This window comes from Sceloporus undulatus, chromosome 5 (genome assembly GCF_019175285.1).
Source record: "Sceloporus undulatus isolate JIND9_A2432 ecotype Alabama chromosome 5, SceUnd_v1.1, whole genome shotgun sequence".
Taxonomy (NCBI): Eukaryota; Metazoa; Chordata; class Lepidosauria; order Squamata; family Phrynosomatidae; genus Sceloporus; species Sceloporus undulatus.
The window spans coordinates 25604009-25625219 of NC_056526.1; the positions used below are offsets into that span (position 1 = coordinate 25604009).

At 38.7% G+C, this 21211-nt stretch overlaps 1 protein-coding gene across 6 annotated transcripts in view; it reads left to right on the plus strand.

Moving 5' to 3' along the window:
• KDM7A (lysine demethylase 7A) overlaps positions 1 to 19710 on the plus strand; it is a 54299-nt gene extending 34589 nt beyond the window's left edge. The window contains exons 14-20 of one of the 6 annotated variants that reach the window (XR_006104307.1): positions 455 to 612; positions 1855 to 1952; positions 5619 to 5764; positions 5904 to 6109; positions 7704 to 7824; positions 10031 to 10113; positions 13935 to 13992. Coding sequence is in view for 5 of the 6 variants with exons in the window: in XM_042470834.1 (XP_042326768.1) it covers positions 455 to 612; positions 1855 to 1952; positions 5619 to 5764; positions 5904 to 6109; positions 10031 to 10113; positions 13935 to 14211; positions 15207 to 15301 (1063 nt within the window). In the remaining variant the exon portion in view is untranslated. Of the gene's footprint in view, positions 1 to 454; positions 613 to 1854; positions 1953 to 5618; positions 5765 to 5903; positions 6110 to 7703; positions 7825 to 8827; positions 9130 to 9553; positions 9774 to 10030; positions 10114 to 13934; positions 14212 to 15206 lie in introns of those variants that run through there. The other 5 variants (XM_042470836.1, XM_042470835.1, XM_042470834.1 and 2 more) reach the window with 5 other exon arrangements.
• Positions 19711 to 21211: the final 1501 nt, after the last annotated feature.

Below are 21211 nucleotides of genomic sequence, written 5' to 3' on the forward strand. Positions count from 1 at the left end.
GGTTCCCAACCTGTTGGTGGGACCACCTTTGGGGGTCAAATGACCCTAAGGCCATTGGAAAACACCTATTTAATTACAGTTATGAAGTAGCAATGAGAATAATTTCATGGGTTTGGGTCACCACAACATGGTAAACTGTATTAAAGGGTCATGGCATTTAGGAAGGTTGGGAACCACTGCTTTAAAGGAATTGCCTGAATTCATGATGGGCATGAGGAAATTCCTGGGTTTTTTTTTTCCTCCGTTTTTGTAAATATACTTAATGGTACAGCTTAATGAATTAGAAACATGTTGTATTTGCTTGTTAATAGCAAGTAATTTTTATAGTCTAAAATGTATTTTTTCTATGAATATATTTCCAAGTATTAAAAGTTGACCATGACATTTTAAAAGATGGGGAAATAAAGATTATGTAAAAATCTAGTAGATAAACACAGTTTTTATTTTGTGACAGAGATGAGAGGCAGCCCTTTAGAGATTCAAGTCTTTATACTGCAGACAGTGAAGATGAAGATGAGAAGACAAAATCAGAGAAGGAAAAAACTATTAAAAAGGAAGAACAGAACTCCCAGGAAGCAGAAGGCAATGCAGATGTGCAGAAACCACTGAATAGTGAGTGTTTCCCTTGCACTAGTAATCCAGAGGTACTGTGTATAATACATTTAGTTCATGTATATATTATTGATGATGTTATTTCATTTGTTGTTTAATTTATATTACCAGCACTAAAAAAGAAGGATGATTTTTCAGTATTCCCCAGAATTTGCAATGCTAGGAGAATATTTAACTCATTACTTTTTAAGTTCAGTTCAAAAATTTAGTTTATGCCTGCACTGAGCAATGGTTGAACCAATGTTTTGAATTTCTGAGATTTATGAGTTTTAACTAAACCCAATGTATTTAGTTAAAAGATGGTAAAAATCATAAGATGATGTGCAGTTTTTAAGAATAGTAATAAGTAGTAAAACTACTTACAATGAGAATGGAATTACCTTTTTTTTTAAAAAAAAATCAGAACAGTTTACAAACCTAGGTGAAACAAACAGTTTATGTGGCCTACCTCAAGAAGGATGTACTAGTTATTAATACATTCAATATGCTATTCATGTGTAAAAAAAAGACTGTCTCAGAAAAATCACACTTGATCTATCTTAAGCTGAATTTCTAGTGTGAATTCTCTGTATATATCAAAGGCATAATATTTACATAAGGAATATATACCATTTCTTTACAATTACAGTATTTTTAGAGAAAAGAATTTGAATTACTAAAAACTGGAAGTCATTTGTTAGCGTTCATTCCTATATTACATAACCACCTTGCATTAAATATTTCCTTGAGATTTTATATATATTAGAACTGTATAACTGGCCCCATGACAATAACAGAGTGATGTGTCATTTAGAGCAGGGGTAGGCAACCTTTTTGAGCCAGGGGCCAGGTTGCTGTCCCTCAGACAACTGGGGGGACGAAGCCAAAAAATAAATAATTAAATATTTTTTTTAAAAAAAAAATTTAAATAAATAAATAAACCGGGACAAATGTAGGACAAAATTTTCAAATAGTGGACACTTCTTTTAAAAAAGTGGAGGACACGCGAAAAAATTTGCTGATTTTTTAAAAAAATGTTAATATAAATGCATGTTTCTGAGGCTTCTATACACAATTGCCCCTGCGCGCAAGAGGCCAAAGGCCCCGGCGGCAATCGGCGGCAGGACCGGGCTGGGGCCGGTCCCAAGGCCTTGCCGGGCCGCATCCGGCCCACGGGCCGCAGGTTGCCTACCCCTGATTTAGAGTATGAAGATATCAAAGTTTGTGTGTGATGTAGTTGTGGAAAACTTGTTTCTCTTTCAGTGTTCTTTGAAAGTGTGAAATCAGAACTCAGGAATGGGAACTCAGAATACTCGGATATTTCTGATTCAGAGGAATCTGAGCCTGATTGCACTAACCAGGTAAATACTAGAGTATCGAGATATCTTTAAATCTTAAATCTTATAGTATTTAAAGGACATCAAATTTGGCATGCAGTTAGTGCATTTTGCATGCATCAGGTAAGAGAGAGAAGAGCAATAACAATTTAAAACAACTGAAGATAGGCTATAGATTGCATGCTGTGTTTTCCAAAACACAGAATGCGGTTTTAAGCTTTTCTTCAGTGGTATTGATTTTTGTCCAAACTTTGCACCTAACATTATTTTTAATATTACTGAATAAAAATACATAAAGGAAGAACTAAATAGGGAGGATATATACTTTTAAAAGAAGTCATACTGCAAATACACACCTGTATATAGTGTCTTCATGTCTTGCTCATGAGTTCAGCAGCACCTTCCCATCCTATTTGGATTATACCTAATAGAATTTGTAAAATACGTAATGTCAATTGATTATGAGTGCATTGCATTAATTGAATTATATTTCATAAATAAATTGCAGTAGCATTATTTCATAAGTAACAAAATATTTTTCTAGTAATGGAGGTGGAGACATCCTGATGTAGATATTTCTCTGAAAACAATTTGCCACATAATCAATTTTAATCTTAACTTAATTTGAGTATAATATAATTGAAACATTTTGATCTCGTTTACCTGATTACTTGATTCTTGTGAAAGCTAGAAGAATCAAGACAGCAAGACCTGCTGGCAGTTCTTGAAAGCACCAGGCATTGGGCGGTTCTTCATTCTAGCAGTGATAGTCCTGTCCTACAGACATGCCAGGAAGTGGTTAGACTTTCAGCAGTAAATCTCTTTTTTGAGAGCTATTTTTAAAAACATTTTTTCATTCATTTCAGAAGCATAATTCTTTTCATTTCCAGGTCTCTTATTTTGGGGATTTGAGTGTGAGGTGATTTAAATGTGCAGCTTTAACACAAATGAAGGCAGATGTGGTAGCAAAGTGAGATGGAGGGAATTTACAGAAGCTTTTGATGAAACTTTCTATCTCTGATCGGTCTTTCTGTTTCTCAGCTTGCATGCATGGTTTCTTTCTCTCCCTTCTGATTGCCATCATCTCTCTCTAAGGCTGCAAGGGAGGCCACTGGGAGGGGGGGCATTTAAGGATACTTTCATCTAAATGCTCTCTGACTGTGGTGCACGCTTCTCTCTCATTCTCCTCTTCTGTGATCAAGCTCTGATCAATCTCTTGGTATATATTATCACAGAGAAGCAGCTGGATGTGTAGGGAGTGTCAGGATGTGTGGCAGTAGTCAGGGAGGGGGTAATTAAGTAGAATCATAGAATCATAGAGTTGGAAGAGACCTAAAGGGCCCTCAATTCCAATACAGGTATAGCAGTGGTGGTTTGGTTAGCAATTTTTTTAAAAGATAGTTGCTGTTGAGGAAGGGGGTGTTGGGAGGTACACATTTTCCACATTCTTGATTTAAAACAATATATTAAACAAAAGGTCTGCCAGTCTAGATAGAAATAGGTAGATGATGACTCCTAAAACTTTCATTTATAAAATCCTGTATACAGTTAGTGTAACATAAGTATATGCCAACACAGTTCCGTTGGGTTCCACAGTAGCAAAACTATTTGCATAATGGATGCCAGGACTTAGAATTTATTGATTACATGAGTCAATCCGTTCTCCACCCTTCAGTCAAAAATGAAAGAGTGCTGTGTTTGTGCTGACAGAAGCATTGGTTGCAGTAGGGACCATACTTACAGGACCCATCCTGGCCTATTTTTTAACTGTCAGATCTTTAAATACTTAAAACAACAACATTATGTTTACTTTTTTGTTGCTTAAGGCCTGGCTTTCAAAGAGAAGCTGTTCCTTATAAGCTAAAATCTGCTCCAGTTATATTACATAGATCACTTCTGCAGTTTCTTCCTGTTGTCTAAGTGTTTCTTTAGGGACTGTCTCTAGATGTCCAGAACGTACTTGCAGGTAGCTTTGTTGTGCTCTTAGTACTCATGCTGTTTCTCTAATATAGAAATCATTGTCAGTTAAAAAGTAGTATAGGATGCCATTTCTTATAGTAGCTTCACACTTTTATCTCTGTGCACAGCCAGGAATCTTGGAAGATGCTTGAGAATCAGGTAGAATTAAGATAGGTCATTCTGGGGTATCATGTGGCTGGTAGATGTGGTTATATGTGCACATCCAAAATCAGAAATTTACAGAATGTTCATACACTTCCTTCCCATTTCCTTTAGTGGTTTTTTATAAATATATATGTATACACACACACACACACACACACACACACACACACACACAATGGTCTTCCTGGTTACTTTTCCAGATTCCTGACTGTAATATAAGATAGTGATTTGAAATGTGAATGAGCCATCTCAAATCAGATATGAAGGTGAAAAGACAGTACTCTTCAGGCCTCATTCACACTCACCTTTTTGCATCGAGGAGATCCGGGGTCTCCTCGGTGATGCCCCACTGAATAAATCAGGGTCATAGTTCCCACTATGTTCACCCTGATCGAATTGCTCCTTGCAGTTCACACTGCAAGGGACTCAGCGGTGGTGGCAGCAAGAGGAAGTGAGAAAGAGGAGGGGAATGGCAGTGGCAGTGAGGGAGTGAGGAAGAGGAGGAACATCGAGAAGGAAGAGGAAGCAAGTGACAGCAGTGTGAGGGGGTGAGAAAGAGGAAGGAGGAGGAAGATCAGGGGAGGAAGAGGAGGCAAATGGCGGCAGTGGTGGCAGTGAGGGGGTGGGGAAGAGGAGGAAGCAGGAAGATCAGAGAGGAAGAGAAGGCAAACAGTGGCGGCAGCAGTCAGGGGCAGGAGGAAGAGGAGAAAGGAAGATCAGGGGAGGAGGGGGCAAGCGGCGGCTGCAGTTGGGAACAGGAGGAAGGAGGATAGAGGAGGGAGGAAGAGGAGTAGGAGTAAAAGGCGGTGGTGCAGCAGTGGTGTGGGGGAGAGGAGGAGGAGGGAAGAAAAGGCTGTGGCATGACAGCAGCCACACTCTCTTAGCCTCAGATAATAGCCATCACAAACCCCTCTGAAGAAATTTGCCACAAAAAGTGTGAAGAGGGAGGAGGGAGGAGGAGGACGCAGTGGCATGGATCCAAATCAGTAGTTGCCACTACCAAAGATCCGGATCCTTTTGTGCACCAGGTCAGATTTTTTTTGCCCCCCCCCCCAACTGCACTGAGGTTATTTCATAGTGTGAATGACTCCTCAGTTAAGTTAATATCATGTATCTAAATATAAGTCAATAATTGTGTCAGAAGTGCCCAGAATTTTGTCACCTAGAAAGATGTTCCTGAATGGTGGAAGAAATAAATAACAATATTTTTACTCTCAATGACTACTACTAATAGCTTTATCTTTAACAATATATTTTAATAATAACAATAACAACAACTATAATCTTTATTATTTGCTTTGCCCGGCCTTTTATACACCCTTAAGCTCTGCTATTTAGAATTCTAGAATTTCAACTAAAATGACATTGCTAGGGTTAATGCTAAAGCATTTTGTATAGGAATAAAGATGTTAATCCACTAACATCCGATTTTTGCAGTTCTGATTTTTGTTATAATGTATTTATCTGATAATAATTCCATGTTACTAAAATACTCAATGTCCTTTACTGTAGCCACTGATTGTGTATTCCATGAAATGCTAATGGATTTCCCTCTCCTCCATTCAGCAAAAGGATTCCTCTGTAGAGGAGTCAGAATGCTCAGGTGATGAGAAACAGGAAGAAACTTTAAATTTTAAAATGGAATCTAAAATAACATATGATCTCTTTCAAACCACACAGAAGCCATCTACACATGAAACTGCAAATAAAAGGTGAGTTGAAGAATGGGAGAACTGAATTAATAGTGGCTTTTCAAACAAAATTGTACTCCTTTCTTTCCATTGAACAGGAATATAAAATCTTTTTTTGTGTCTATGAAACAACATTGTATCCCCTACTGATTTTTTTTAGGGAATATCCTACCTCGAGGAGTATGGAGGAAGAAGCTATTCAGGGCATGCTTTCTATGGCAGGATTGCACTATACCACTTGTTTACCAGGTAATACACAGAGCACAGACTGCACTAACAGAGGAAGCTCTCTTCAGGAACACAGAAGCTATCCCAAAAGTAGACATAAAGAGAAGATGTCTTCCCACAGTCATAAAACAGAATGCGGTAGGTTGTCGTGCAGCTGTATATTGTTCCAAACGTTAAAAAGGCTTAAACTATAGGTTTCAAAAGGTGGTTGGTTCCATGGCTGAATTAGCTGAAGGTTAACTGTCAGGTAGCCCAGATCAATTAAATGTTTGTAATACTACATATTAATTTTTCAGTTCTGATTTTTATTTCTAGCTTTCTAAGCCAATTTGGGCCCAGTACATACCGGCCCCGAAGGATGCCCTTGTCACGTGCGAGAGGCGCCCGGCCCACTTACCCCTCGCATGTGACAAGGGAGTTCTTGCTGTGTGGTGCTGAATAGATGGCGTGTGCAGCAATGATGTCACTGCTGCGTGGCATCCAAATGGAGCCACGCAGCAGCGATGTGCTTGCGCCGCAAGCTATTTGCGTCGGCACAAAAAGGAGCCACTTTTTGGTGGCTGCGGCGCTGCTACGCAGCAACAAGAGGCCACTCCCTCTTCCTGGCACTGTACCGTGCCTTTCTTACCTATATGTTTATCATGAAAGAAAAAATAAATGCAATTGACTTACCATATTGGTAAAGCTTAAAGCTTGTCTAGTTGAGCAAGTAATCTCTAGTTAAAAGGCAGTGGCTGCTGAAAACATGTGTGCCTCCTTCACTGCATTACAAATAAGGTTAGAAGGCCCATAGTTCAGATGAATTTTCCCTCTTCTATGAAGTGATTTATATATTAACAGCACAATGCATCAACATATTGATTATGACACTGATGTACTAATCAGTTTATAATTGGCAGTGTCATGCCATGATTTCAGCGATAATCAAAAAATGCCAGTGGGTCATGCATTCTTGCAGTAACAAAAGTGCATTTTTCCAGCCGGAGAAGTAATTACGTGCATAGCATTCATGTTATCAGATTACTGAATGTCAGATAAGGATAAAAAGAGTCCAGTAGCTGTTTATGGGATTAATGACAACTATATTAAGTCTGTGTTTCGTATGTGAAAATACTACTATAGCAAAAGCACTAGTAAATGCAACATTTTATATACAGTGGAAACAAAGTTTTGGGGAAAGTGTTAAAGTGGTTTTGAGAAAATATTCATTGAGAACAGACAAACAGAAAATTCAGTGTTAAAAATGTTATAATGTTTGAAGTCCTGAACTTCTGTAGTATTTTTATGACTCAAAACTGAGACTCAGATTTTAAAAAATGTTTTCATAATGGCAAAATATGACTTTGTCAAAATGGAAAATAATAAAATAATGGGATAATTATGAATTCTAGCAGGATAGTTTATAATGTGACCCTAAATATGAAGAAATATCATTAATTTCAGTGAATCGTCTAATGCCAATTTGCTGGTCCTGGGGTACTTTAATTTACATATTTAATGAATCACAACCTTTTGTTAAAGGTGACAAATCATGCAATATTCAGTTAAGGAAGTAGTTCAGTTAGATACATGCAGGAGTGCAGGTCCTTGCTGTAGAAGAAAACCTGTAATAAAAGAGCCATAGTGTGGATTAGTTTTCAGTCTACAATTTGATCAGATTCATGCTTTGTGCAAGTAGCTTTTTTATTTCATCACTTAAAGGAAACAGCAGTATGTTTGCTTTTGCTTGTAGCAAAAACAAGTAACCACAATATGCTGACAGCTGTGACAGCAGATGTTGTCTCAACTGTAATCTATTTGATGCTCTTCCACCAATATATATCTATGGCAACAAAGAAATCCAGATGGCAAAGGTATTGATTCAAAATGCTTAATTTTTTTGGTATGAAGGAAAATCCCTTAATACATTTACATACTAGGAAAAATCTGATGCTACCTAAAGTCTTAAAGGAATGTGTGGCTGATCTCAGTAGCCTTTGATAATTATAGCATGTTTGTGATTTTTCACTTTTAAGTCCTCACAGTAGCCACTGCAGAGCAGAGCTAATCTAGGCTGCCTTTGTAATTTCAGTGATATCACCCAGTAGATCTGATCACCCTTTCCCAAACAGACTAAAAGTAGGGTTGGAATTACAGTAAGTAGCCTGTACAGCATGCAAGCACCAAGGCTACTTTTGCAATCCCCAAAGATCCTCTACCTCACCTTTCTTTTCCTTTAAGGGTGACTCATGCTTCCTCTAAAAAAAGTACATTATCTGTATATTGTCTTTGCCTCCCCACCTGAAAAGTTTTTTGAGAAACTGGAAGTGATGGGTTAGTGCTGTGTGGAAAACAGCTTTTGGACTCTCTGAGATTCTTTATTTGTGGACTGAAGGCATTGTCTGTGAGGTTCTTTGCAAGTCAGCTGCTGCTATTGCTTGCATGAAGAAAATGGTAGGCCTTTTATGGAATAGTTAGCTTTTGCATTATCTGAATAGGAATCTGCTTCATCTGAACAATAAAAAATATATCACACATAGAAGTCAATTGCAGGGAGATTTTATGGCATTCTGCATTATGTGAGAGGAAGGTTTTTTTATGGAATATAATGTGGTTTTAGATACTAGTTATGTGTGGGGAGTTATTTGCTTCATGCCTGAACAAAACTAAATTAAAATAGCAAGCTTGTTAATAGGAATGTATAATGTGATCCCTTTCAAGATTAGTGAAACCTCTGATTGCTCTGACTATACATTAGGTGAAAGAGTGTGTGAAAAATAAGTAGGGGTGAGTAAAAAAAGAATGAACAAACAGCGAGCAAAGTTATCTATAGAAGATGATTTGTCAAGAAAATAAATCTTTTGTACTTTATAACAGGTATTTACAAGCTATCCAGTATAATAGTTTCCTGTGGGTTTTCCGGGCTATATGGCTGCATCCTGAAAGAAAATATTCCTGACATTTTACCTGCATCTGTGGCTGGCATCTTCCTAGGGTGGTGGCATGGAAGTATGTGGTATATATACTTGTGTATACAGTCCATCCCCTGTATCTGCGAACTTGCCATCCGCAGATTTGAGCATCCGCAGCTGGCAAGTCCGTGGGGGGCAGCAGAGGAGGAGGAGAAAGGAAGATGGGGGGATGCAGTGGTGATGGAGGGATAAGATGAAGAGGAGGAGGAGGAGGAGGGGAGGAAAGAAGGGGGAAAGTGGCAGCAGCCACAAGGTGACCTTAAGGCGGGATGGGACGGCAAAGTCCCATTGTTTTCAATGGTGGTGCGGCTGCGTGGCCACACTACTATCGAAGACAATGGGATGAGCATCTGCAGATACCAAGGACCCACTGTATTTTATTTTGGTTGGGAAGAAGTGACTTACGTGTTAATCTGTGTCTTGGTCTTTTGTTGAATGGCAAGGCCTTAGGAGGAGGGGAGGATATGTGGAAGGATATGTGTGTCTATTTAATTAGGAATCCATTGTCTACAGGGAAACTCCCTGACTCTAGATAGTGTTCATTTGCATGTACTGAGTCTTGATTTTGGTGTTCTTCAGGACTGGTAGCCAGACTTTGTTTACTTTCTGTGTTTCTTCTTTCCTTTTGAAGTTGTCCAAGTGTTAGTGGATTTCAGTGGCCTCCCTGTGCGTTTTGACCTGGTAGGTGCTGGTATGATCCAGAATTTCAGTGTTTTCTACCCTCAATACATGCAAATGAACACTACCTAGGGTCAGGGGGTTTCCCCTCAGACAATGGATTCCTAATTAAATAGACACACACATCCTCTCACATATTCTCCTCTCCTAAGGCCTTGCCATTAAACAACAGATCAACACACAGATTAACATGTAAATCACTTCCTTCCATCCAAGGGTCACACAAATATATATACCCCACATACTTCCATACCACCATCCTGTGACAATGCCAGCCACAGATGCAGGCAAAACATCAGGAACAAATTCTTCTAAAATGTGGCCACATAGCCTGGAAAACCCACAAAAAACTATGGATGCTGGCTGTGAAAGCCTTCAATTTCACATATCCAGTATAATGTTTAAATGTTTCTGTTTAATTTCTGTTCAGGTAAGCACATAAAAGAAGAAAAAGATGCAGGAGCATCAACATTAGCTACAACATTAAATGTCATTTCTAAAGTAAATCCTCAGGTAAGATGTTAAATAGTATGCTCAGTTCACAGCAGTCTAAATATTCAGAGCTGTTTTATGTTGATGTGGATATGCCCCATTCTGTAAAGTTTTCAGTTGCCCTCTGCATCTGTATGGCACTAACTGTATCACTAACTTGAATCTACTGTTCTATGACATTGCCATGTTCATTTGGTAATAGATGTATTTCTTGAGATGTTTTTTTTAAAATAATGAACAGTAAAATGGCAAGAAGAGAAATGTCAGAGTGGGGCCCAGAATGATTGGAGATCACCTGAAGGTTGAATTAGTAATGTGGGCACATGTGTTTTGTCCCCCAAAGTCTTCTAAAATAGATCTTCCCAGAGACCTGAACTTTATTTCAGTAGAGGGTTTGTTGCATTTTGGCTATAGTGTTGGCTTTTTCAGATGCCTGCAGGTAGTGTTGTAGTATTTGACACCCCAGAGCAATTGTTGTTACTATGTAAATTCTCTTTACTGTGAAAACTGTGGGAACGATAGGATCTACGCCCATTATAGGAGATTTCAGTATATTTTGATGTTGGGAGGTAGGAAAGTATTGGAATTTTGGAAACTGTTAATTTGCCAGTTCAGCTCTGATATTTAGTTATGTGTCCTTTAAATGTGTTTCGCAATTTCCTATCAAGTAAATAAAAACTATGGAGTTTATCACACTGGGGCTAATTTCAACATTAAAGAGCAATAAAAGCACATTGAAAACATCCCACAAAAAAGAAAAAATAGCGAGTAATTGTGAGAATGATTATCACATGCAATTGTGCAAATAAAGTGATATCAGAAATGCATTGTCGCTGAAATCCCGAAAGTAAAAAGATGCACGTTAATGCTTCTTTGTGACCACTTTAATGGTGGGTCTTGTGCGATGTCATGTGAAATTGTTTCACATAATTACGTGATTTTTCCGGGATCTCCTTTGTGTGACAAACTCCTATAAGTGCTAAACGTTCTAGCATCTATATGAAAATATACATTGCTTTAATATTTTGATGAAGCATGTAATGTGTATCATTTCTACATATGTGTCACTCATTACAAATAGGTGATATTAGGAGTTCCAGCTGTTAATTTATATTTTTGCTACTATGTCAAACTGTTCATTATTTGCAACTGTGTTTTGAACAGTTGTGTTGCATGGCTGTTTGTGTGTATTGAATATTTATTTGTGTCATGTCTATGCGGTTCCTTCTCCACAGAGGTGTTGCTGGCACTTATGCTACCGGTTAGGTTTGTGCAGCGTCATTAACAATAGCATATCAGTCACCTCTGTTTCACTTTCTGCCATGACATTAGCCTTATTTTAACTGGCTTTTATTTAGCTGTAACTCTATCTGTTCATAGAATTGAATTCTTTATAAATAAAGTAATAAGAAATTGAGTTTATAATTGGATTTAAAGAAAGTGCTGCTGTGTCATTGAAGCCTACATACAGGGACGTAGCCAGGATTTTGGGAAGGGGGGGTCCAGACTAAGTGCCACCATTTTGAGAAGCTAAGAGCCCCCCCCCCCCGACACAAAAAGGAGGTTGAGCGTTTACATTAGAATGGCACCACTTGAACTTCCGTTATGGCTCCGTGCTGCTATGGAATCTTGGGATTTGTAGTTTTGAGAAGCTGTTTGGCCTTCTCTGTCAGGTGCCACAACAAACTACAAGTCCCAGCATTCCACAATATGGTGCCAAGGGCAGCTAAAGTGGCATCAAACTGGATTATTTTTTTCAGTGCAGATGCAAACTGAGTCCTTCCTCTGAAGGCGTTTACATCAGATAAATTCAGCTCGATAAAGCAAAGCGCAGCTGTTCAAGCAATGAGCGGCAGCCACTCTGTTCATGCTCAGAGACACTCTGCTCATGCTTTGAGACACTGCATTCCAACTTCTGAGCTGAGCTAAGAACCCAGGCTGCATCCACACAACATTTCATTCCCACTTCCAAGAGGAATTTTTAATTTTAAGACACACACACACACACACACACACACTTTTTAATTCCAAGACTTATCTATCTATCTATCTATCTATCTATCTATCTATCTATCTATCTATCTATCATAATTTTTAATTCCAAGCCATTATACGTTCCTTTCTTTTTATAATAAACAAACCCATTTAAGAGAATCCTATTTTGGGAGAAAGGCAGGGTATAAAATCAATAAATACAAAATTATAGTGCAATAGTCCATCAGTGCATGGCTTGCATTATAAGACTTTATAACTTTAAAATGTTATACATTTAAAAACAATTAAAATCACAGTAGGCTCAGAGTGCTACAGAATCATGGAATCATAGAGTTAGAAGAGACCCCTAGAAGGGCCCTGATCCAGTCCAACCCCATTCTGCCATGCAGGAACTCCCAGTCAAAGCATCCTCAACAAATTATGTAATGGAGGTGTCAATCTACATTGTAGAAAGATATACTATAGATTAATGCTATGGAAAATCACCACCTTGAGTCTGTATATTGGGAGAAAGGCGGGATTTAAGAAAATAACAACAACAACAACAACATCTGGGTATTGTAGTTTTGTGAGATATTTAGCATTCTTTGTCAGAGAGCTCTGGTGCCACAACATACTACAAATCCCAGGATTTTCCATAGCATTAAAGTGGTGTTGAACTGGATTATTTCTGCAGTGTGCACCTTATTAGACTGCAGTTCCCAGCAGTCTGTGGTGCTGCTGGATGATGGGCCCTGCAGTCTAGCATTGCCTGGAGCAGAGCCATAGGACTCCAGAGCCCCAATTCATCCTCTGGCAGAATTTTGGGGAAACTCCTTTAAAAAGGCAAAAATAAGGAAAATAAAAACTCTTTGCAAAGTAAAACCCAGAGGTCTTCCAATGGACTTTGCTTCCAAGGCAGGAGGGCAGAGAGGCCAAGATCTTTAGATTGAGTCCTTAGGTTAATTAATTAATCCTAGAATCCTAGAGTTGGAAGAGACCCCAAGAAGGGCCCTGATCCAGTCCAACCCCATTCTGCCATGCAGGAACTCTCCATCAAAGCATCCCCATTGATATGCTGAAAAGGGGCCAGCTAAGTGTATTTTATTTTATTTTTATTTTAAAAATGAGAAAAAAACAAGGCTGGAAGGAGCAGAAAAGGGCCAAGCCTAGATATCTGGACCCCAGAACATGCTAACTCCCAGAATTCCATAGCCAAGAGCCACAAAAGAGTTAAATCGCTGCCAAACCTGGTTATTTCTTGAGTGTGGATGCAGCCTGATGCAGCTTCCTGTCGCTCCCTCTCCTCCAGGGCTTTTTGGCCCCTCCCCTCAGGCCCCGCAACAGAAGTTTAGGGGCGGCACTTGGGCTCCTCCTGGCTTTGCCAGGGCCGGCAGGAGAGCCTCCTCACCCTCCCATTCTTCCGCCCTCCCTCCCTCCCTCCCTCTCTCTCTCAGCCTGCTCCCAGTGAATTTTTCCCTCTAGTCCTGCTCCGTGCTTTTGATGGAGGGGACGGAGGAGGTTTAAAGTGCCCCCTTGATTCACACACCCTCCCACTCTTCCTCCCTCCCTGGAAGAGACTTTTATTTTGGCAAAAGAACAAGGGAGGAGGAGTGGAAGCCAGACTCCTATGGAAATGAAAGGGAAAGAGCTTGGTTTGTCTTTCCCCCTTCCCCTCTCGGAGCTCCGTGGTTTTAATGGAGAGGAGGAGGGGGGGAGGAAGGAGCTTGAATGCCCCCAGGGCCTGAAGGGGGGGACCAGACCCCCCAACACCCCCCCCCCGGCTACGTCCTTGCTACATATGTGCATCCTTAAATGTTGCATATGCCCAGCATTACAGAGTCTAATTGATTTTTCCCCCTCTACAGGATACAAACAAAACTCAGAAATATGTTAAGAAGGAAGGTGCATTGGAGGTCAGTTACAGAATTCAAGAAAACAGAAGTCACTTACAAAATAATGGCTTGAACTTCCCACATGGCAAGTGTACACAGGACTGTAGCTTGACTGAAGCGGAATGCAGGTTAAGTGATGGCAGCCTTAGTCCTGACAGACCATATGGTGAAACATCATTGTCTGTACCTCTTCATCCAACCAAGCGGCCAGCATCAAATCCACCTCCTATCAGCAACCAGGCAACAAAAGGTGGTGTAATAATCTATATTAATTTCAGTTACCCAGATTGTTGCTATTTGTAGGGCATACTTAGTTGAAAAGAGGTGCTAGTGCTTTCTTTTATTCCCTCTCTAACTCCACTCCGGGTTTATATCCAGAGTGTAGCTTTGTCCACTTCATGTGTGCTTTTGAAATAGTAAACACCACCTTCTCTGGATGCTACAGAGGAGCAAAGATTCCAGGTTATGTATGTACTGTAGCACATTTGGAAATAGTTTAAAGTTTATCTCATTGATTAAAACTGTTCTCTCTCTGCCCCTCACCTTCTGATGTGTGAGTATAATAACAGCCAGGTGTGAAATTATCTTTAACCAAACCTCCTCAAATATGAATATGTGTATTCATCCTTCAGTCATTTCATGTTGAGTCAGTTAGCATTGCTGAGTATTCCAGCACCAAAGATGCTGAGTATTTCTGAATTGTCAAGAATGAACACAGTCTGCCCTCCCATATGTGGGGGATCCGTCCCCCCCCCGTGTATGGGAAAAGAGCATATGTTCAAGCCCCATAGGAAATAATGGGGCACGTGCTCGCAGTGGCGCACAGGTCGTGCATCGCGAGTACACACCCTGTTATTTCTGCCTGGGTTTGCCTTCCATGTGAGCTCAAAGCCGCAGAAGGCAAGCCCACCTATAAGGAGGGCCAACTGTATAACTACAGCCCCCCCCCCCCCCAATAGGCAGGCTTGCCTTCCTCGGTTTTGAGGTTACGTGGAAGGCAAGCCCCATCAGAAATAATGGGGCTTGAGCATACACTCTTTTTCCCATATGTGGGAGGGTCTGGAACGGATCTCCTGCATATGGGGAGGGTGGACTGTGGTTGCTGAAGACCCTGTGTTGACTTACGTTCAGTGATCCTTCCTTGAAGGTCCCCATTTGACCAATGTAGGACTGATTTGATTAATTATTAAAGCAAATACCTGACTTGTGGTGGTTAAAAGTACCAGCATTTTCTTTTTCTTTCAGGCAAACGTCCAAAGAAAGGTATGGCAACTGCCAAACAGCGACTTGGGAAGATTCTAAAGCTGAACCGAAATGGCCATGCACGCTTCTTTGTTTGATGGAGTGGCTACTTCTGCTTCTGCTATTTTTTTTTTGTATGCAGACGAGTATTGAGGGTAACAGTGCCTGGAGCTTCTGTTTTAGTCCTCTACTTGAAGCGGAATGCATGTACTTTATTAGAACACTGCCTGATGAACAAAAACCCAATGCTGCATTTTCACTGTGCCACACCTGCTCAGCAATAACTATTTGGAAAACAGGGGACTCTTCAGAGACTGTGGATTAGGAAGTGTCTTTTTCAGGGCTGTCATTTTGTTGTTTCTGCTAAGTTTCTGAACTAATTTCATGAACAGAAGATTATGATGAAGGTGGTTATCAATAATTTATTTGACGGATAATGGCAACTATTGAATTCATTTTTAAACTATTTATTTGGAAAACATTTTTTGTGGGAAATATTATTTTAATTTTAGATGTAACAAATGTGAAGATTTTTATTTGTTCTTAACGACTGTCTGCTGTGGAGAGCCACATGAAAGGTTTATTTTGGCTTCTAACAGTTGGTATACAAGTTACAGTCTTAAACATGGATGTGATGCATTAAGTTAAGACACATGAAATAACATGTTAATTTCTGTTCTTTATATGTGCTTGTGGATTATTTTTCCACTAAATTCTGAAGGACACATTCTCCATCAGTTTAATTGACTTTTCTGTGACTTCCTGTCCCTGCTCCTTCCTCTTCTCATGTTCTGCCAGTTATACTGGATTACTATTGGCGTAGCATTAGCAACAGCTATTGCACATACATGTGCTTCCTCCTCCCCCGTATTTGTTCCCATGTTGTGGAGCATGATTCATGCAAAGCATGGGTTATAGTACACCAGTTGTAGCACTATAGCTACTGATTTAAGTGTAGACACTTAAATGCATTTTATGGAGGAAGGCTGTTGTGGTGGCAGAATATTGTATTATTATCTATATATGCCAGTCAGTTAAAGGTCTTAAGTCATTTTTGTATATATGTAAATGTGTTTGATAGCGTGCTAAATCTCAAATGACTATTTTGTGTCATGCTTTGCAAAAATCTGGTAGTAAATGCCAATTCTGAAATGCATGTAAATAACTTAGATGAAAAAATTGTATTTTTGTAATATAAAATTGATTATTTAAGCTCTTTTTGGAGGAAAAGGAGGAGGCACCTATACTACTATTTTGGTAAGAGGGCTATTCAGTACTAAAGCAGGAATACTAAGGATATTGCATTTCACTCTGTTGATTAAGAGTTAAAGCATGGCCAAAGCTACTCAGTTGCTTGACTTCACTTCAATAAAAACATTGCAGTCTTCAGGTTATATTTAAAATAAAATATATAGAAGTCCCTAAATAGGACTTTGTGCTTAAACAATTTTATACGTTCAGTATTTTCTGCATCTGTGTGAGTATCTCTGTTAAACAATACGTAATGTCCTTTGTCTCCTATCACAACATTCAGACTTTCTTGGCTACTTGCAGTTGTTAAAACTTGGCCAAATTTCTCAGTGGAAACATTTCATGGCTTCAGTCCTTTACAAATTTGTCACTTAAGCCCATTTAACTGAATAAGACTTAACAATGCATAATTGCATGCTGGATGGGAAAGCAAATCTAATTTGGAAGTAAGTGCAATGGCTGACTTTGGTTGGATTGAAATTGGAAGTGTCAACGGGCAAAAGGAGATAACAAGCATGTAACATAAGTTTTGAAAGTTACTATACTTTTCCTTCACTGTTTTTTCCAGTTGAATAATATTTTTTCTCAATACCTATCTGTCAAAATTAATCACAAAAAAACAAGCTTAAAAACATGTGTTATCAAGATTACAAATAGAGCTGATTACAAAGAGACAACTCAGTACTAGCTTTTGGAAATAACTGATTTACTGGTTAATCTGAGGTAAGACACTTTTAAGTATTGACCTTTTTTTCCCCCAGCAGTAGTAGTCCATATATCTGTTTAATAGAGCTGTAGTATATTTGTGTATAATTTGTACTTGTGTTTTAAGTACCTTTCAAAGTAAGATAGCAATCCTTTTGCTTTAGGCAGAAAAACAGATCTGTGGTGCCAGGCTTTGAAGCATTGGTTCATTCAAATTTTGGTAAGACATACCTTTAAAGAGAACTGCTTTTTTCATATTATAACCAATTTACATAAGAATAAAAATGCTGTAAAATTTGGCTGAGGACACAATTCAGTGAATGGTAAATATACTGAGATAATGAAGCTTTTTTAGACCAAAGTAGCAGATATTTATCATAATTGGTCTAGTGTCTCTTGGTATTATAATTGTGGCTTTACTGGGGGACAGGTGCTGGTGTTGGAGAGGAGGAAGAGGAGGCTTTGGCTGGAGCCATATTTTTATGGATGTTTCCCTTATTTTTATCGTTCTCCCACCCACCACCACCACAAAATCTCTTCATGGTCTGCCAAAAGAGATGCCAATTGCTCAATTCTTTTTTCTACCTATGTTTCAAATAAAATTGAGTCAACTGTTCTATCACAAATTCAGTAACCCTCTTACAGAAATAAGGATGTATATACAGTAAACTGATTTATTTTATGGAAGGAAAAGTACATTAACAGAATGTTGAAATAAGTAGCTCTGAAAAGTGGTCTTTAGTTTGGTTAGCTGAATGAAGAGACTAGTTGGCAGTCTTTTTTGTAAGATGCAACTTCCTTGGTAGAAATCCCAGTTGCAGAAGACGTTACATATGTAGTACAGTGGATTTCTTAAATTAGATACTGTAGCCCTGCCTTTGTCATTTCACTTTGAGGGAGAGGAAGCAGTGCTTAAGCCGTATTTGGCAGGAGGTTACATAGTCCTCTGTGAAGTCTTATTTCAAAGAGGCCATCTTTTAAAATAATTGTAACAAGAATTTCACCTGTAGGGCAGAATTGCTAAAGTCCTATTCTGTTTTGAACTGATGGATGAGAGAGCAAGGTGTAATGAAGTATTTGGGTTTTGCTGAAGAAAGAAAAATACGAAAAGGATGTCAGTGTAGTGATTTAGCAGGATCATTTCTAGCAGCATTTCTTTTTGTTCTTCTACAATACTTGCCAATAATCTCAGGCTACAAAGTAGCCTTAAATGACCTCTGTGGTAGGTTTACCTATGCAATCAATGACACTTACATATGATCATTCTCACCATTTCAAGAGGGTAGAACAAAAAGCATGGCCTTTCTGGCCACATTTTTTCCTAGCAAAAGTGCTTACATTAATGTTCTTCAGGATGAGAGCACACTATCATAATCACATTCAAGAAACTTTACTTCACCTAAGCTTTTAACATGCCACTAACTGCCTTCATTCACCAGGATCTGTATAATTAAACTGTGAAATCTTTGTAGGACTTAAAAACAACCCTGGTCTGATTCAGTAGTTTTATTAAACTGGTAACTTGGAGGAAACTGAGGATGCCCAATGCTACAAATGATCAGAGAATCCCATGCATAGTGCCTCGCCTCATCCACAATTTCTCTGCCACTAAAAACAAAACAAAAACTCAAGGTATCTTTTTGTAATAATTTGCATCCATACTTCCAGACCATCAAAAACTGTTCACTTCCCTGGATCTGAGTTAATCAGCGAAACTTTATCTTGTGGAAGAAATATAAACTGAATTTTAGGGCCTTACTGTTTGTCATTTGAACTGTATTAAAAGCTGCAACATCCATTTTCCAAAAAGGCAATGATCTGTGTACAAAATGTGTGAATTGTGTAGTTAAGGGTGGGAATGAGCCTAGCACTGATTAGGAAATGCAGTGACTGCTATAGCTGCATTTCTGTCTGGACGAGGACTTTGAATATAAATTTTAAGCCATAATAGTTACTCGCTGTGGGAATGGAATAAAAGAAATCACTTTAAGAGATTATATTAATATGAATTTTCATTTCTGCTGGGAAAAGTTTAACTTTGCCAGTGCTTTGGCATTTTTGAGATATTCGTTACATTTGAAAAAGGGATAGGACTTGGCTATATTTACTAGTTTTGTAGTAGTGTTTTGTTGATGTGATTTCCCTCACACCTTTTTCTACTGTCAGTCTGATTTCTAAATTTTTGAATGTTTGTGAAATAGCAGTCTTTCTGAATAGCAGTTTGTGTGTCCTCTGATCCTTTTTACAGAAACACACTTCTATGTGGAGTGTTTTGGCTGGGAAGTGGGATGCTGCAGCTTTAAGAGCATTCCCCCCCCCTCCCAATTTATAACAGTGTTTCCCATCCCATTTTTGCCTGCAGGCAGGGAAAGTGTATGTACAGTATTTATTTTGTTTCAGTTTTACTTTGAAATTTGTAAGTTTCTATAAGTAGCTTACCAATTTAATGTTTTGAGAGGACAAGTGGCTTGTTTAAATTTGTATTTGACAATAGTTTCCACTTTCTGTACTTTAAATACTGAAATTAAAATCTGTATTACTTATGTTTTGATTTTAGCACTCAAGTGTTTAATTTCTTTATGTTTATTCACTTGTAAATATAGAGTGTGCTACAAATTGTCTTAGGAATCATGCAAATTCCACTTCTGACTTCTTTGACCATTTTTTGATGATTCTATTTCTTTTTTTGTATAGAAATAACTTGAGTCCATAATATATCCATAAAATGCCATCAATAGCTTCATGTATTTTACTAACATCTGCCAATGAAATGTAGTTTTGACAGTGCATAAGATGCAAAATAGCTTGATTATTTATTTTATATATTTTCTTCCACAACGTGTTTTAAAAACAGATATAAAAACAGTGAATTTTGATATTATGACAATTATCATATTGAAACAATCACTGAATTAAAACAATCTAGAAACCATTTAAAAGTCCCAGAGGGAAAAAGAAAAAAAAGATACAACAGCCTTCCCATTAAAAAGCCCTTCTGCAGCAGCCAATCAGTTGCCAAAAAACTGCTTGAATAAAAAAGGTCACACTCTGATGGCAGATAGACAGTGGGAAGGGGGGGCACCTTAGACTCTGTTGATAGGGAGTTCCAGACTGGGAGCAATCACCAATAAGGTCCTCTCTCTGGTTGTCACCAAACTTGTCTATGATGGTGATGGGATGGAGAGAAAGGTCTCTTCCAATGATCTTAAAACCTGGGCAGCATCATGTGAGGAGATGACATCCTTCAGATATCATAGACCAAACTCTAGGAGGTGTAATATGTCATAAGTAAAAGTTTGCATTTTGGCCTCAAATGCACTGGTAGCCTGTGAAACTCATAAAAAGGAATGAGTTTTCCCCTGTAACTGGCTTGAATCAACTGTCTGGCTGACACATCTTGGATCCATAGACAACATTGAAGATTTTGCAAGGCAACCCCATTGAGGAATTTTACAGTAATCCAGCCATGGCCAAATCAGATATTTGAAATCAATGCAGCTAGTAGACTAGCTTTGGCTGTACACATATGCTCTCAACCATTGCTGAAACTAAGAGTACACCAAGCTGCAAATAGGAATTTCCCAGCATCACCTTCTGAACTCAGCGCCTCTAGGAAGGACTGTTGTTGTGCGCTTTCAAGTTGTTTCCAGTGTATGGCAACCTTCAGGCAAGCCTATCACACAGTTTTCTTGGTAAGATTTGTTCAGAGAAATTTTTGGCAGTGCTTCTGTCTTGAGTATGAGAGTGTATGACTTGCGTTAGGTCACTCACTTGGTTTCCATGCCAATTGGGGATTCAAACTCTGGTCTCCAGAGTTATTGTCCAATGCTCAAACCACTATACCACATTTGCTTTGTGTATAGTCACTACAAAATACTGCCTTCAAGTTCTATCACACAAAGGAGACCCAGAAGAACACCATGGCTGATGATAAAGTCATTGAAATGTCCAGTCTATTCAAAAAGTAAGGGAAAAGATATAAAGAAACCGATACTTCAGTAGTTAAATAGCAGTATTGTTTGTGAAAAGTCAAAGTCAAGAATTGAAAACCG